The sequence below is a fragment of the Mobula birostris genome, chromosome 13 (genome assembly GCF_030028105.1).
Source record: "Mobula birostris isolate sMobBir1 chromosome 13, sMobBir1.hap1, whole genome shotgun sequence".
NCBI classification, from domain to species: Eukaryota; Metazoa; Chordata; class Chondrichthyes; order Myliobatiformes; family Myliobatidae; genus Mobula; species Mobula birostris.
The window spans coordinates 105,214,484-105,228,853 of record NC_092382.1 but is presented as its reverse complement, the minus strand read 5'-3'; the positions used below and the strand labels follow the sequence as shown (position 1 = coordinate 105,228,853).

Sequence of the window (14,370 nt, the reverse complement as noted above, 5' to 3'; positions counted from 1 at the left end):
AGGAGAAAAGGCCGAGGTCACTCAACCTATTCTCATAAGGCATGCTCCCCAATCCAGGCAACATCCTTCTAAATCTCCTCTGCACCCTTTCTGTGGTTTTCACGTCCCTCCTGGAGTGGAGTGCACGGTACTGCAAGTGGGGTCTGACCAGGGTCCTGCATAGCTGCACATTAGATCTCGCCATTTTTAACTCAATCCCACGATTGATGACGGCCAATGTACCGTATGCCTTCTTAACCCTGAGCCAACTTGGCTGACTGGATCCCTAACACACTTCAGGGTTCAGAAGTTGAGTGAAGCTCCCTCTGCATCTACCCTTTACAAACTCCTGTGGTCAGCAACACAGTGATGCTCCCTCCGCAACTTCTCATCACACAACCTGTTGCCGGGCACTGACCCATCATACTCAGCCGTGGTCAGACACAGAATGAGGCTCTCTCCCCGCGGCCGAACCACACACTCCGAGGATCAGACGCAGAGTGAAGCTCCCCCCACAGCGTCCCAACATACACTCTCTAGTATGTAACTGAGGGAACCTCTCTCTGAACCTTCCCATGACACGCCCACCCCTGGGGGCCAAGCAGATAGTGAAATTCCATCCACACCTTCCCATGGTACTCTCACTGTGTCATTCCCCTTCCACAACATCCAATCACTCAAAACGGTGTCATACAGCAGCTCCCTCTGCACTATCCCATCACTCACTCCCGGAGTCAGACACAGACTGAAGCTGTCTCTCCGCGATCCCATCACACACTGCCAGAGAGAGGCACTGCTGAGTGATGAGGAGCGGGTTAAAGAGGGAGATGATGCCTCACCTCTTCTGCTGATCAAAAATTCACAGATTTGAGCCTTGGTTTCGTTGACGGATTTGTACTTCGTTTCCATGTCAGTGAACTGGTGACGGAGTTCAGTGCGCATTCGTTTGAGAACGGACAGATTAGAGCTGAGAGCAGAAATAATCTTGACACAGGTTCTCTGGGAGAGATCCAGGAAGGAAATCTCAGATATCTTGGATACAAGAGTTGAGTTTAACTCATCAAATTGTAGTCGACATTGGCGCTAGGTCCTGTTCATCTCGTGAGAATCTTCCCGTTGGAGCAGATTGTCTACTTCGGAGGTGATCTGAGACTGACAAATCTGTGATACTGAGAGAGATGGGGAACGATGTTCAGCGTTCAGAGTGTGTCAGCGTCACGCTACCGAACTAGTCACAGAGAGTACCGTGTCACTGTCACGGTGAAGTGTGTCACAGAGATGGGTGTACTGGTGGCACAGTGAGGGGCGGCGCCGCCACCGTGAGGGTCGTGTCTGTGTGACGCTGAGGGGTATATCAGTGTCCCGGTAAAGGTATTTTGTTTTTGTTACAATGGGGTCTGCGTCACAATCGTGGTGATGGTTGATTCCCTGTCTCAGTGCGGGATTTGTTCGAGTTGCTGTGAGGGACGTGGTGGTGTCACTGTGACAAGCCTTCTTTTTCTGTACCGGTAGAAGTGTAACGGGTCAAAATGAAGTGAATCTCGATGTCACGGTGGGGGATATGTCAGAGTGAGGTCTCTGGTGGTGTCACGGTGAGTGCAGTATCTGTGTCATGGTCTGGGGTGTGTCTAAGCCACAGTAAGAGGCATGTCATGGCCACGCTGGGTGTGAGGGTGTCATACTGAAGTGTGTGTCGATGTCACGGAGAGTACTATATCGGCGTCATTGTCAATTTAGGTGTCGGTACCACGCTGACGGGTTTGCCTGCGTCAGTGTGAGGTGTAGGTAATTGCCTCAGAGTGCGGTACATCGTGCTATGTTGAGGGACAATACTGTCCCGGTAAGCGTGTCGGTGTCATTGTGAGGTGTGTTTCGATGTCGCCTTGATGAGTTTATCATCAACAAAGAAAAACGTCCTTGTTTCGTTTTGTTAATTTCTAACTATATGAGTTTTAAAACTGCCATTAATTGTTTGATGTAGAATTTGTATTGCACTGGGGAATATCTTGTGTTTTTTTTTGATCGTACAATAAAATAGCGTTTTCTTTTCCTTTTCTTTCATAATACCTTTTGTCTTTTTTTTACTGAGCCATTTCTCGTATTCCACTTCTTTTTTCTTGAAGTGCCATTAATAGTTGCTTATATTTGTAAATGAATAATAATATCGATTGGCGCTTACTCTTTTCTCTCATTTTAGAAACTGCAACATTAAGACGTCTTATTTTGTTGTATATGTCAATTTTTCGTGTTTTTCTGTTTTTGTTATATTGCAGTGTTTAATTTCTTTTGGGTTTTGGGTGGTTCTCTTTTCAACGTATATCTTTTGAGCTGCCTTCTGCAGAAATGGAGGCAGATTTAGTGTTCGTTTATTCTCTAGCCTTTTCTTGGACTAGTTTCGGGACTTTGTGGGTGGAGGGTAAAGGATTTTTACTATTAGTTTTTTCAAATGGGCTGACTTAGAACTACAAAAATGTCTGCACTGTCGCGCTTCCAGTTCCTTTTAGATTTTTTGTTCCTCTTCCGATTTCATGAGTTTGCATTTTGGTTAACTTTTTGCACACCAAAGAGTTGATTCTAGGAACATATGGATCAGACCATTAATTTTGTTTATTGGAATACAAACGGTTTAAACCATCCGATTAAACGGGAAAAAAAGTATTTTAAAGTATTCCATAGATTGAATGCTCATATTATTTTTGCACAATGAACTCATTTGAGGGGAGAGGATAATCAGCTCTTCTTTAAGTTTTGGAAGGAATAGATCACCAATCCAACTCTCAGGCCACAGTCTAAGGAGTTTCATTTTTATAGATTCCTCAATTATATGTGTACATCATGACATTTTTTTCAGATCGGAATGGTAGATTTTTGGTAATTACTGGGTTACTTTGTAATTTAAAAAATCGTTATGTTTAATGCCTATGCTCCAATCGTGGATTATCCTGAATTTTTAAGCATTTATTTACTCCTCTCCCTAGTTTAAATGAGTAATATGTTGATAATGGATGGTGAATTTATTGTTGTTTTTGGCCCCCGATCGTATGCGTTTGGACAGGGCAGAGGTTCTCTGTCTCTCTATTTTCTCGCACCCCCACCTCTTTCTTTCAGCCGTGCCACAGAACCCCCGCACCCCACCTGACTCTGAGTTTCTGAGACCCAGGAATCCAGGAAATTCAATTAAATCCATCCCGACAGAGATTTAGCCATCGAATCGACTCTGCCGTTTCTCCGTTAGTGTGTTGCGGGACAAGGCAGAAGGGGCTTCACTCTGTGTCTGAACCCAGATCGTGAGTGTTTGTATAGCGCTGAAACTCTTCCTCCTTTCCCCTCGCGCCTGACTTACAATGGAGAACGTGATAGAACCCGACTGCAGTGATAAAAAATGGTGACGAGGGTGTACGAGCATTTCACGACCTGGCCAGCGGGTGGCGCCTTTCCTGGGTACAGAACAGCCGACCGGTATAGTTATCAGATATCAGTGAGGACGGACAGACCGGGAAGAGAGGAAGGATGAAACTGAGGGTGGTGGAGAAAGGAAGAGGGTAGGTAGAAACAGCGGGCTAAGTGAGGAGGGCAGTGAGATGGAAATGCATTGGAGAGAGGGTGCAGAACTAGTGAGGGAACAGGAGAGAGGAGAGAAATTGAAGCAGGTTAGGGACATTCATGGGGGATAGAGAGGGACTGAGTGAGGCGGGCAGCGTGCGATACGGAGAGAGAGAGGGTAGATTGAGGGAAATGGACTCGGACTGAGAGAGAGGGCAGCAGGATGGAAAGAGAGAGGGAGAGGGCGGGAAAGGGGAAAGTAATAGGAGAGAAAAGGAAGGACGGTGGGGAGGGAAGATTGAGGGGAGAGGGAGAGGGAGTGGGAAAGGGGAAATGGGCACAGATGGTGAGTGGGCATCAGGAAAAAAGAGTAGGAGAAGAAAGCGGTAGGTAGGGAGAGTGAAGACTGAGGGAGGCCGGAGAGAGAAAAAAAAGATGCGATAGAGCGGGAGATGATGGGATGGAGAGGGGGAAGAGAAAGTTAGAGAGGTTTGGAGAGAGGGAGGGAGAGGCAGAGATGAGGATGTCACTTCTGGGGAAGTGGTGGGGGGAGATCGGTGAGCCGGATATGGAGAGTGAAGAGGGTAAAACGAGAGGGAGGAGGTGGACGTTGGACAAGGAAGGAGAAAGCGAGAGTGAGGGAGAAGCATGAGGATAAGGAGGGAGAGGGGAGGAAGAGGCAGATTGAACGGATAGCGCAGCGGGTGGGAGACTGAGAGAGAGGCAGATGGAAATGAGCGTGAGGATGTAAAGCGAGGGGAGAGGGAGACAGGGAGTTTGGAGGAAGACTCACAACGCGCTGGAGGAACTCATCAGGTCGGGCAGCATCCGTGGAAACGATCAGTCAACGTTTCGGGCCGGAACCCTTCGTCAGGACTGTAGAGGGAGGGGGCAGAGGCCCTATAAAGAAGGTAGGGGGAAGGTGGGAAGGAGAAGGCTGGTATGTTCCAGGTGAAAAACCAGTAAGGGGAAAGATAAAGGGGTGGGGGAGGGGAGGCAGGGAGGTGGTGGCAGTAAAGGTGAAGAAGGAATAAGGGAAAGAAGGAGGCGGAACCATGAGGGAGGTGACAGGCAGCTGGGGGAGGGGGCAGAGTGGAATTGGGTAGGGGAGGGAGGGGGAGGGAATAACACGAAGTTGGAGAACTCTATGTTCGTATCAAGGGTGGAGGAAGAGGTAGAAGAGACGAAGTGGTGTAATGAATAGGAGAGGGAGGTGGAGAGGATTCCACTCTGGCCCTCACCTTGCCGTGCGCCGTGCCGTGCCGCGATATTCCCCTCCGGATTTTCCGAGTCTTCAAAGAGAGGCAGAGACACAGAGTGAGAGTCGGCAGGTGCGGAGGATTGGGGACGAGGCGAAATTCTCCCCATTGTTAGCCACCCCGACACCCTTCCCAGCTCCTATGTCCCCCTGCTCACCACTGTATCCCGTCAATCTCCCCATCTTTTTTCAGAACTACATCCTGCTTCCGAGCGAGGGAGACATGAGATTGGGAGAAAGACTTTCTCGCCTGTGTCTTCAAGGCCCATTTCGACCCTATATTCCACTCCTCATCTTGACCGACAGGGGTGGTTTAGCGCCCCTCCTTCTATCGGAATAACACCATAACCATCGCTCCTCTACCTCCCAGGATCTTACCTCCTTCTGTCCTTTTGCCCTTTGTCTACCCCTCTCGAAACGATAATTTCCTCCCACCCATCTCTACCCTCCACTTCCCTGCCATAAATCTACCGCTTCCAATAACTCTTGCACGTCCCTCCCTCCCCCCTCTCCACTCCCACATCCTATCCCATCTGCAGCCGCATTTCCCCCTCCCTTGCAAAACCCTCCCCTCTTTTGCTTCCTCTCCTCGCGTCTCCACAGAGAACAGCGGAGGATAATTGGAAACCCATCCTGCCACCGGGTTACAAAGTAAGGGAGGTGCGCAGGGGGGTGGGCAGGGTTTTCTGGGAGGGAGGGACAGATGCAGCGAACGGGAGATATAGATAGGGAAAGAAGGGGAGTGAGGAGGGAGGGTGGTGGAAGGGGTGGAGGGAGGTGTGGGATAAAGAGAGAGGGATTGAGGAGGTTGGGGAGTGGGGAAGAGGGATCGGAAGAGAAAGGTGAAGGGCTGTTACCAATATTCAGGACAATATAAACTTTGTATGAATGACACAAATCGCTCCGACATTCGTTACACCCGCTTCTCTTCTCGAAATCCCTCCTTCCGTGCCTTTCCTTTCTCTCCCCCTTCGACTAATCTCTCCCTCCACCGTCTATATCCTTTTCCCTCAACCCTCCCGTTCTACACTCCTCTTTCCTCTCTGTACCGCTCTCCTAATCCTCCTCTCCGCTTCCCTCCATTCTCTCTCTCTCCCTCTATTCTTCCCGTTCAAACGCCTCCAGGTTTCTCCCTCTCTCTCCCAATCTCATCGACTTCTAAGTTCGCACACATATACCTCGTCCTCTCCGGTTTCCCCGTCTCCAACACTCTTATCTTCCATGCTGTCCCACCTCTCTCCCATCACTCCTTCTTCTCTTATTCCCTATAACCTACTCAGTCCACCATCACACAGTTCCCTCATTCTCTCTGCTGACCCCCAATCTTCGCTTCTCTCTCCCTCCACCACTTTATCCCCACTCTCCCGACTCTCCGACCCCCGCTACTCTCATCTCTCTCGACCATCCTCTTCCACGCCCTCAAACTCTCTCCCCAACACTTGCCGCTCCCCCCGCCCCGGCTCTCGGTTCTTCTACTTGTCAGCTATCCATCTGGAGCTGGTGTCGGTCTGATTCTCCTGTCAACACAGGCTTCCTCTGACAACGGTCGCTTCCCCCTTTGAGCTCAGAGACGCAGAGAATCGTCGAGAGGATGGACGACAGCCAGACTTACATGAACGTGAAGTTCGAAAAAACGGACACACAGTCTCCTTCCCGAGGTGAGTGGGGCAGAAAAAACGGACGGAGGGAGTTTCAATCCGTGTCAGACCCCGAGTGTGTGTGATGGGACCGTGGGGAGGGGAGAAAAGCTCGCCCTGTGAATGACTTCGGCAGTCTGTGAGGTGACTGAGTGTTAGCAGCCGCACTCTGTATCTGACCCTGGAGGTGTGTGATGGGACAACGTGGAGAGAACTTCACTTTGTGTCTGACTCCGGGAGTGTGTGATGCGACCGGGCTGAATGAGCTTCACTCTGTGTCTGACCTAGGGAATGTGTGTTTGGACGGTGCTGGGGGAGATCCACTCTGTGTCTGACGCCTGGAGTCTGTGATGGGACGGTCTGGAGGAATCTTCACTCTCCGGTTGATCCACAGGAGTGTGTGATGGGTCGGGATGGAGTGACATTCACTCCTTTCCTGACCCGGGAGTGTGTGATCGGACGGTACGGAGGGTGCTACACTCTGTGTCTGACCACTGGAGTGTGGGTCGAGACGGCGTGAAGGGAGATTCAGTCTGTTCCTGACCCTGGAGTGTGTGATGGGACGTTGCAGAGGGGGATTCACTCCATGTATCACCCCGGGAGTGTCTGCTGAGACGGTGTAGAAGGAGCTTCTCTCTGTGTCTGACCACCGGAGTGTGGGACGAGACGGCGTGAAGGGAGATTCAGTTTGTTCCTGACCCCAGGGTATGTGATGGGACGGTACAGAGAGAGGTTCACTGCCTGCCTGACCCCAAAAGTATGCGATGGCGCAGTACAGAATGAAAATCACTCAGTTTCTAACCTAACACTGTGTGACGCGTCGCTCCAGAGGGAAGATAACTGTGACTGGCTACCGAAGTGTGTGATGGCGCGGTGTGGAGGGAATTACACTATGCGTCTGATACCGGGAGTGTGTGACGGGACTGTGTTGGGAGACCCTCAGACAGCTTCTGACCCTCACTCTTCTGATCCAGGCTGAAGCTGCTGTATCGTCCCTGACCCCCAACGTCAAGATCCTCTCTGAGCCTCGGGTCCAGAGAGATGGAACTCAGTTCCATCTTTGCTAGTTTCACGGTGTTTATCTGATGACTCAATTCCTGTCCTGAGATCTCAGCGCGAAAGTGCCCTTAATCCCAACGGTTCCCTGCTTGAGGATAAGTCAGAGGGAAATCCTCGGAGAGCGAACAATGTAAGGGCGTCAGTGGGGATGGTGCGCATTGGGAAGGGCGGAGTGCAGGGAGCGCCGTAGGAGGGCGGTATAGAAGGAGGGCCGGCGAATCGGGGTTGTGTGGGAGGATGGATTCCCATGGGAGGGGCGGTGTTTTTGCACTGTCGTAGTAGGCGCAGTGTGGTGGAAATGTAACTGCAGAGGGAGGGCTGATGGGTCGAAGGAGGGAGAGCGGTGGGATGGCAGATGTAGGAGGAATGCCGGGGGGAGGCGGTGATGAGGGAGTACTCTGTAAAATGTTATACTCCTCTCTCTCCCCTTTCAAAACCCAAAATCTCTCCTCTCTCTCTCGCCCTTTTCTCCCTTCTCTCTTCTCTCGATCCCAACACAAGCCATATCCCTTCCCTCTTTTTTCTTCCTTTCTCTCCCACCCACTCTTTCCTTCTTTTCCCCTCTACCTCTATTTGCCCCCTTCTCATCCACGCTCGCCTCTCTCGTCCTCTCTCCGCTTTGTCCCTTATCTCAGTCTCTCATTTCCCCTCTCTCCATTATCTCCGCATCACTGCCCCTCCTCTCTATCGGCCCCTTCCCCCCTCTCTTCCTCTTCCTAGCTCCCCGTCCCCTGTAACTCACGCTATCTGTTCTACTTTCACTCTCCCTCCCCCGTCTCCACTCCTTCTCACACTCTCCATCTCTCTTTCCCCCCTCTCTTTCCTCCCTCTCTCTGCCCCTCCCACTCACTCTCGCTCGCTCTTTCTCCCTACTCTCTACCCATCTCTCAACCTCTCCTTCCCCCTTCGCCATTATCTCTTCCCTCTCACATTGCCCATTTTCTCAATATTCTTCCCTTGTCACAGTCTCCCGGTCTCCCACACGTGCTCTCCCCTTCGCACTCTTCCCTTCTCCCTCGCTCACTTGGTCTCTTCCGTGTGTGTGTCCCACTTCGATCACGCATGTCTCAACCACCCCATCGATCTCTTTTACCCTCCCTCCGCTTCTGTCTTCCCTCACTCCTCCTACTGTCTCTCATCCCTCTCTCCCCTTCGTTTATCTCCTCTTTCCATACTCTGTCTTCCCCTCTCTCACAGTCCACCATTCTCTAACAATTTCGCCCACTTCGATCACGCATGTCTCAAGAAACCCATCGATGCCTTTTACCCTCTCTCCCCTGCTGTCTTCCCTCACCCCTTCTGCTGTCTCCCATCCCTCTCCCCCCCTCGGTGATATCCTCTTTCCCTACTCTCTCTTCCCCTCTCTCGCTGTCCCCCCATTCTCTGACACTGTCTCTCACTTCTCTCGCTATCTCTTGCAGACGGTCTGAACTCCACCTTCTCAGAGCTAAACATTAGGAAAGACGAACCCCCCATCAATGAGGATGAGGATCCTCCCTTTGCCTCGGGATGCGGCGAGTTGCCAATCACTGCACAAACAGGTCAGATTCCTCGACAATGACGTCATTCCGGAGGGATGACGTGTCAGGTGCTCACGTGTCCAAATAAGTAATGCATCCGCCTCGACCGCATCTCTGTCAGCTCGTTCGATAGACTGACCACCATCTCGGTAACAAAAGGTTGTCGATAGGTTCCCCAACTAAATCTGCTTTCCCTTCTCTCCTTATTCCTGTGCGCTCTGGTTCTCGATTCCCCAAGTTCAGGGAAAATAACTGTGTGCATACACTCTGTTTGTGCCCGTTGTGGCTTTAGAAGACCCTGATAGGTCACCTGGGCGCTACAAGGTATAAAGTCGCAACCAGCCCAACCTCTCTTCATTACTCAGTCACTGGAGTCCCGGCAACATCTTCCTCTGCACTCTTTCCGGTTCGATTGCACCTTTCCAAGAGCAGGGCGATCAAAGCTAATAACGTAGTCCTTGTGCGGCCTTACCGGGGTCCTGTACAACTGCAACATAGTCTCCCGACTCCTGTATTCAGTGCGCTGACTGATGAATGCCTGCGCGTCGGACGCCTTCTTCTTCGCCTTGCCTCCCTGTGACTCCACTTTCTGGGAACGGTGCTCCTGAACCGTATGTCACTCTGTTCAACATCACATCTCAGCGTTCCTCCCCATCATTGTGAATGTATTACTCTAGGCTGTCTTACTGCAAGACGATAGCTCGCACTTATCCGATCTAAGATAAGCGGAGAGCGGCCAGCGAGTGAATGGGCCAGTGTAGGAGTGGAGCTTTGAGGCTTTGGCTCAAGAAGTTCCGGCAGTTATGTCAGTTGGATTGTGCAGTCAAGTCAAACAAGATCGGAATAGCTCAGACACATCAGAAAGCAGCTGAATGGGCAATCGAGTTCAGGTGGCCAAACAGTTTGATTGGGCAACCGAAAATTGAACAGCTCAAACAAATAAAAAGAGGGATAGCTGAAGCAGAGCGGCCAGTGAAGGAGTGGCGCTTTGAGGCTTTGGCTCGAGAGGCTTCGGCGAGAAGAGGCGGAGAACGAGCTTGCTCCTAGAGAGGTATGCCGGGGTAGTTATTTAAAATTTAATTAACTTAGGAGTTGGTGATGGAGGCAGTAGATAGGGCAGTCCAGTGCTCCGATTGTAGGATGTGGAAAGTCAGGGACAGCGCAGTTGTCTCTGAGGACCGCAGCACCTGTTAAACTGAGTTCGGAAATTGGAGCTGGAGCTGCATGAACTTCGGATCATTCTGGAGGCAGAGGCAGAAATAGATCCGAGTTTTAGGGAGACAGTCACCCCTAAAAGTCAGGAGACAGATAACTGGGTGACTGTCAGTAGAGGGAAGGGGAATGGACAGAAAGAGCCGAACACCTCTGTGACAGTTCCCATCAATAATAAGTACACAGTTTTGGATACGGTTCGTGAGGATCACCTACCAGTGTCTAGTTGTACTAGTCGCGTCTCTGGCACCGAGACTGGACCCTTAGCTCAGAAAGGAAGGAGGGAAAAGAGGAGAGCAGTAGTGATAGGGGATTTTATTGTTTGGGGGACAGATACGATGTGCTGTGGGAGAGATGGAGAATTGCGGCTGGTCTTTCGAATCCCTGGTTCCAGGTTCCACGGTATCTCGGATCGGATTCTCGGTATTCTCAGGAGGGACAGTGAGCAGCTAGAGGTCGCGGTCCACGTGGGGTCGAAGGGCATAGATAGGAGTAGGGATGAGGTCCTGAAGAAGGAAAATAGGGAGTTAAGAAAGAAGTTAAAAAGCAGGACCTCAAGGGTGGTGAGCTCGGGATTGCTGCCTGTGACACGAGACAGAGAGGGTTACGGCAGATGAATGCGTGGCTGAGGAGTTGGTGCAGGGGGCAGGGTTCAGATTTCTGGATCATTGGAATATCTTCTGACGAAGGTCTGACCTGTACAAAAAGGACGGGCTGCACCTGAACTGGAAAGGGACCAATATCCTGGCGGGCAGGTTTGCTGGAGCTGTTGGGGAGGGTTTAAACTAGTTTGGCAGTGGGGTGGGATTCAGAATGTGAGTGCAGAGATGAGGGTGGATGGACAAGGGCATGATGCTGTGTGTTCTGAGTTGGTGAGGAAGGACAGGCAGGAGACAAAACATAAATGTAGCCAGGTAGAGGGGTTGAAATATGTATACCGCAACGATAGGAGTATTTGGGGAAAAAAGGGGATGAACGTAGATCATGGATCAGTACGTGGAACTACGATGTTGTGGCCGTTATTGAAACTTGGCTGGAGGAAAAGCAGGATTGTTTGATGAAGGTACCGGGGTTTAGGCGTTTCAAACGGAATAGGAAGGGAGGTGTAGAAAAGGCGGTGTGGGCGTGGGGGGGGAAGGGCAGGGTGGAGAAGCATAGCTGTCCGGGATAGTATCACAGCTATAGAAAGGTGCGACCCTGCAGAGAGACTGTCCACCGAGTCGTTGTGGGTGGAAGTCAGAGATAGGAAGGGATCAATCACTCTACTGGGAGTAGTCTATAGGCACCGAAATAGTCCTCGGGACACCGAGGAGCAGATAAACAGGCAGATTTTAGAATGGTGCAGGAAATACAGGGTTGTAGTTCTGGGTGATCTCAACTTCTCTCATATTGACTCGCACCTCCTGACTGCAGGGGAGATAGATGGGGCTGATTTTCTCAGGGGTATTCAAGAAGGATTCCGGGCACAGTATGAGGACCGGCCGACGAGAGGAGAGGCCATACTGGATCTTGTTCTTGAACATAGTCAGATGGCAGACGTCTTGGTGGGGAGCATTTTGGTAAGAGTAAGCACAACTCCCTTAAAATTAGCATAGCTATAGAAAAAAGATAAAAACAGACAACATGGTGAAGTGCTTAACTGGGGAAGGGCTAACTATGAAGGGATGAGGCAGGAACTTGGGACGGTAAATTGGAAACAGATGTTCAAAGGTGAAAGCACGGAAGTAATGTGGAAGAAGTTTAGGGAGTACTGGTACTGGGTTCAGGATAGGTTTGGCCTATTGAGACAAGGAAAAACAATGGTGGGAAAAGGGGACCGTGGCTGACGAAACACGTGAGGCAACCCGTCAAGGGAAAGAAGGAATACACATTACATATAAGAGGCAGGGAGCAGATGGGCTCATGAGACATAGAGGGCAGCCAAGAAGAAGCTGAATAAAGGAATAAGGAGAGCTCTAAGAGTTCAGGAGAAGGCCTTCGCACTTAGGATTTAGGAGAACCCCAAGGCGTTCTATACGTATGTGAAGAACAGAAGGACACAAGAATAAAGGTGGGGTCGCTAAAGGGTAAAGAGGGTAAAATGTGCATGGAGGTGGAGGAGGTTGGGGAGGTCCTAAATGAATACTTTGGTTCAGGATTGGCAAATTAAAAGGACCTTGATCAGGGTGAGGTCGAAATAGAACAGACCTATGTGCTGGACAAGGTGGAGATAAAGGAAGAAGAAGTGCTGGATCTTTTTAAAAACATCAAGATGATGAGGTCCCAGGGCCGACGTGATATACCTCAGTTTGCCGTGGGAGAAGAGATCGCTGGAGCAATAGTTATGATAGGAGGTGCGAGGGATTGGAGAAAGGCAAATGTATCTCCCTAATTTTACAGAAGTTATAAGGAGAATCCTGGGAACTATAGACCGGTGAGTCTTATGTCGTTGGTCTGCAAACTAGTGGAAAGTATTCTTAAGAATAGAATCCACGAGTACTTGGAGCCGTATAGTGTACTGAAGAATAGTCAACATAACTTTATGGAGGGAAGGTCCTACCTCACAAGGCTAATTCAGTTCTTTGAAGAAGTAACAAAATAAATTGATGAGGGTAGGGCGGTAGATGTGGTCTACATGGATTCTAGCAAGGCATTTGACAAGGTCCCACCCAAGAGACTCATCCAGAAAGTCATGAAGCGTGGGATTAGTGGAACCTTGGTCCTTCAGATTTAAAAAAAAATGGCTTAAAGGAGGAAGAAGACGGGAGTACTGGAAGGAAAGTGTGTGTTGCAGCTCGGTGACTAGTGGAGCACCGCAAGGATCTGAGCTGGGACCCCTGCTCATGTGATTTTTATAAATGACCCAGATGAAGAGGTGGAAGGATGGGTGCGTAAATTTGCGGATGACATGAAGGCTGGAGAAGTTATGGATGGAGCTATAGGTTGTCGAAGCTTACAGGAGGATACTGACGGGATGCAGAGTCGGGCATAATAGTGGCAGATGGAGTTTAATTCGGATCATTGCGCGCTGATGCAATTTTGAAGGACAAACCAGAAGGAGAAGTACAGGGAAAATGGTCGGTTACTTAAGAGTGGGGATGAACAGAGGGACTTTGAGGTTCAAATCCAGTCATCCCTCAATTTCGCTGCACAGGTTGATGGGTTAATTAAGAAGGCCTATGGGATGCTAGGCTTTATTAATAGGGGGATTGAGTTCAAGAGTAGAGACGTCATGTTGCAACTCTACAAATCGCTGGTGAGACCACACCTAGAGTATTGTATTCAGTTCCGGTTATCTCATTATAGGAAGGGTGTGGAAGCTATGGAGGGGGTGCAGAGGAGATTTACCAGGATGTTGCCTGTATTGGAAAACAAGTCTTATACGGCAAGTTTCGCAGAGGTGGGATGTTTCTTTCTGGACAGTAGAATGATTAAAGTTGACTTGATAGAAGTCTAAAAGATTATGAGAGGCATAGATAAGGTGGATAGCCAGTACATCTTTCCCAGGGCACGAATAGCAAACACCAGATGGCATATGTACAAATTTAAGGGAGGGTTGTTCAGGGGAGACATCAGGGGTAAGTTTTTTTTACACCGAGGGTTGTACTTGCCTGGAATGACTTGCCAGGTATGGTGGTGGAGGCTAAAACATTAGGGGTATTTAAGAGCCTCTTGGACAGGCACATGGATGAAAGTAAAATAGAGTATTCATAAGCAGTGTTGGTTTAGTACGTGTTTATAAAGGAATATATCGGTCGGCACAACATGGAGGGCCGAAGGGCCCATACTGTGCTGTAGTATTCTAGTGTCTAGAGTCTAATTTGGTTTTGCTGCTCTAGGCCCTCTTACCAACTAATCGAGATCCAACTGTAAGAAATAACTGTCTTCACTGTTTATCACACCTCCAACTTTTCTGTCGTCTGCAAGTTGGCCTACTGCGTATTGTATAAATGTTCGGTGTAGTTGACAGTGATGACTAGTCCCACCGTCGAACGACTGGTAAACACCACTAGTGACGGGCTTCCAGTCTGAGAAAAGAACTTCAACTCGAAGCCTTTGCTCTTTACGCCAAGCCAATTCTATGTCTAGTCAGCCATCCTTCCCATTGTCGCACACCATCTTCCACAGCGGTATACTCTCTGGGACCTTGTTAAAATCTGTGTACTTTACAACTACCACCCCG

At 49.8% G+C, this 14,370-nt stretch overlaps 1 protein-coding gene across 16 annotated transcripts in view; it reads left to right on the top strand.

Moving 5' to 3' along the window:
* The first annotated feature begins 3,503 nt into the window (after window positions 1–3,503).
* Window positions 3,504–14,370, top strand: part of LOC140207269 (uncharacterized) — a 42,253-nt gene continuing 31,386 nt past the window's right edge. For 4 of the 16 annotated variants that reach the window (XM_072275737.1, XM_072275735.1, XM_072275732.1 and 1 more), the window contains exons 1-3: window positions 5,166–5,431; window positions 6,310–6,438; window positions 8,898–9,017. In XM_072275737.1, coding sequence (XP_072131838.1) covers window positions 6,372–6,438; window positions 8,898–9,017 — 187 coding nt within the window. In that variant the 5' untranslated portion in view covers window positions 5,166–5,431; window positions 6,310–6,371. Of the gene's footprint in view, window positions 3,522–4,236; window positions 4,434–4,819; window positions 4,854–5,162; window positions 5,432–5,905; window positions 6,439–8,897; window positions 9,018–9,132; window positions 9,156–14,370 lie in introns of those variants that run through there. The other 12 variants (XM_072275733.1, XM_072275724.1, XM_072275738.1 and 9 more) reach the window with 10 other exon arrangements.